This window comes from Cucurbita moschata, unplaced genomic scaffold, assembly GCF_002738365.1.
Source record: "Cucurbita moschata cultivar Rifu unplaced genomic scaffold, Cmos_1.0 Cmo_Scf00024, whole genome shotgun sequence".
Lineage (NCBI taxonomy): Eukaryota > Viridiplantae > Streptophyta > Magnoliopsida > Cucurbitales > Cucurbitaceae > Cucurbita > Cucurbita moschata.
In genome coordinates, this window is record NW_019268540.1 from 1,633,980 (window position 1) to 1,636,765 (window position 2,786).

Genomic DNA, 2,786 nt, shown 5'->3' on the forward strand with positions numbered 1-2,786 from the left:
TTTTTTTTTTTTTTTTTTTTTTTTTTTTTTTTTTTTTTTTTTTTTTTTTTTTTTTTTTTTTTTTTTTTTTTTTTTTTTTTTTTTTTTTTTTTTTTTTTTTTTTTTTTTTTTTTTTTTTTTTTTTTTTTTTTTTTTTTTTTTTTTATAATTTTCTTTTTACACCCACTTTGGATCCCTTAAAAAAAAAGGGCCAGAGCTTCTTTCTCTCTATAAACCCCCCCAATTACGATACCTTCTCTTCCAAAATTCTGAGCTCTGCAAAAAAAAAGCTTGTTCTCTTCATCAATGGAGGTTTGTATACTTCCCTTCGTCTTCGTGTTTGACTTTTTCTTCTTGTTTTTTTGACTCGTTACCATGGCTTTGGCTGCACAGGATTACGACTACCAGAGGAACTTCATCCCTACCTTCGGAAACTGGGAATGGAACGACCATCTCCCTTTCACGCAGTGCTTCGAAGCTTCCAGAATCGCCGGATATCCCGATGTTCGCGATCTCTACGTCGCCGGCGATCTCTACCAAAACGACGTCGTTACTCCCGCTATGATCGTCGTTCCGCGCCCCAGGGTAACTAACTAACTCATTTACTATTATTTATTTATTTATTATTATTATTATTATTATTATTTGTTGAGTGAATCATGTTTAGAGGACGCTTTTTTCCAGCCTCAAGCATGCTTTGCCTTTTTATTTTTTCACTTTCACTTATTATAAATTAAAAAGAAAAAGAAAAAAAGTTAACTGCGTGATCGCCACGTGACTTTACTTGATTCCTAAAGAAAAGTTGTCCCCCTAATTATTATTATTATTATTTTTAAAAGGTTTTGTTGAGATATTCATTATTATAGTAATTTCAATATATATATATATATATATATATATCCAAACATTTTAAATAATATATTTTTATTCACTCAATTATTTAATTTTTTTATTTATTCAAATAAAATTTTTAAGTTTTGTTAAAAATTTAATTTTAAGTTTTTATTTTTAAGCAAAATTTGAAAAAAAGAAAGTAAAGTTTTTGTTTTTTAAAATGTAGATTTAAAATAAAAGTTAAGCATTTTCATTTGGAAGTGAGGGAAAGTTAATGCTAAAGTGACAGGCGGGTGAGGGAAATGGGGAAAAAAAACAGTGAACATTAACGAAATTTTTAGAAAAAATGAAAAAAGTACCAAAAAAAAAAAAGACATTTTTGTAGAAAATTAATGGTAAAGTGACAAGTGGTGATGTAATATTATTATTATTATTGTTATTTTTAATTGTGGAATTATAAAATGGTGAGTGGGGTGACGGATGAATGTGCAGAGAAAGCGTGACAGACATGGGAAGCAAGAAAAGCAGCAAAAGTGGACCGAAAGCCCTCCTCAAGTAACACTGCACCCTCCAAAGCCAATGCCCAAACCCGTCGACGAAGACTTGTACAAAATCTCTCCCAATCCCTGCGCCAAGCCCAAAAAGGTCTTTTCACTTTAATGTCTTTTCTCGTATAAATAATAGACGCGTTCCTAGGTTGGGTCAGGTTAGGTTGAGACATTTTCTAAACTCAACGTTATTGTTCGGGCACTCGTAGATATAAATAATAGAAGCGTTCGTGGGTTAGGTCAAGTCTGGTTGAGACATTTTCTAGACTCAACGTTATTGTTCGGGCACTCGTAGATATAAATAATAAAGGTGTTTGTGGGTTAGGTTGGATCAGGTTGAGACATTTTTTAGATTCAACGTTATCATTCGGACACTTGTTGATATAAATAATAAAGGTGTTTATGGGTTGGGTTAGGTCAGGTTGAGATATTTTTTAGACACAACGTTATCGGTTTGGGTTGTATTAAATAATGACCCAACCCGACGCATCCATAAGTTTTTTTTAATATTGGTTGATCGGGTTTTCTCGGAACTAGGTTATAATGTGAATTGGTTTGAAATTTTGCAGAAGAGAGGATTGAGTTACATAACGAGCTGCTTCGTGCCAACGTGTTTGATTTGAAGACGACGAGGAAGAGAGAGCGAAATGGTCAACGGTGACGAGGAATGTATATTTGAAAAAAGAAAAAAAAAACAAACCGTACATAATGTTTTGGGATGTTTGGTTATTAGATTAATGTGATGTTTTTATGTTTTATATATATATTTTGAAGAAAAATAGATTTTTTTTTTTATTTTTAATTTTGGGAGTGTGTTTTTTAATTAGAGGAGAGAGGGGGAGAGCTATTTGTACAAGGTTCTTCCATTGGTTACTATGCTATGACCTATCAATGAATGTCTTTGTGCTTCTTCTTTTCTCACTCTAAATAATTTCTCTCTCTATATACAAACATCCGAGAAAGAGACATTTTTTTTATAAGGGTGTAGAAACCTTTCTCTAATAGATGCTTTTAAAAATTTTGAGAAGAACCCCATAAGAAAAATATCTGCTAACGGTGGGTTTGGGCGGTTACAAATGGTATCAGAGTCGAGACACCGAGCGATGTGCTAGCGAGGAAGATGAGTCTCGAAAGAAGGTGGATAAGAGGCAGTGTGCCAACAAGGATTGTAACGCCTAACGGTGGGTTTGGGCGATTGCAAATGGTACCAGAGTCAGACACTGAGCGATGTGCTAGCGAGTAAGATGAGCCTCGAAAGGAGGTGGATAAGAGGCAGTGTGTCAACAAGGACTGTAATGCCCTAGATTCACTACTAGCAAATATTGTCCTCTTTGGGATTTCCCTGAAGGCTTTAAAACGCGTCTGCTAGGGGAAGGTTTCCACATCCTTAAAAATGGTGGTTTGTTCCCCTCCCCAACCAATGTG

The 2,786-nt window shown here is 34.0% G+C and overlaps 1 protein-coding gene across 1 annotated transcript; it reads left to right on the top strand.

Annotated features, from left to right (window-relative positions):
• The first annotated feature begins 170 nt into the window (after positions 1-170).
• LOC111460910 lies at positions 171-2,282 on the top strand. Its single transcript, XM_023104275.1, has 4 exons — positions 171-291; positions 373-564; positions 1,306-1,458; positions 1,931-2,282. Exons 1-4 carry the CDS (start codon positions 286-288, stop codon positions 1,982-1,984), a joined length of 405 nt encoding a protein of 134 aa, XP_022960043.1. The 5' UTR covers positions 171-285; the 3' UTR covers positions 1,985-2,282.
• Positions 2,283-2,786: the final 504 nt, after the last annotated feature.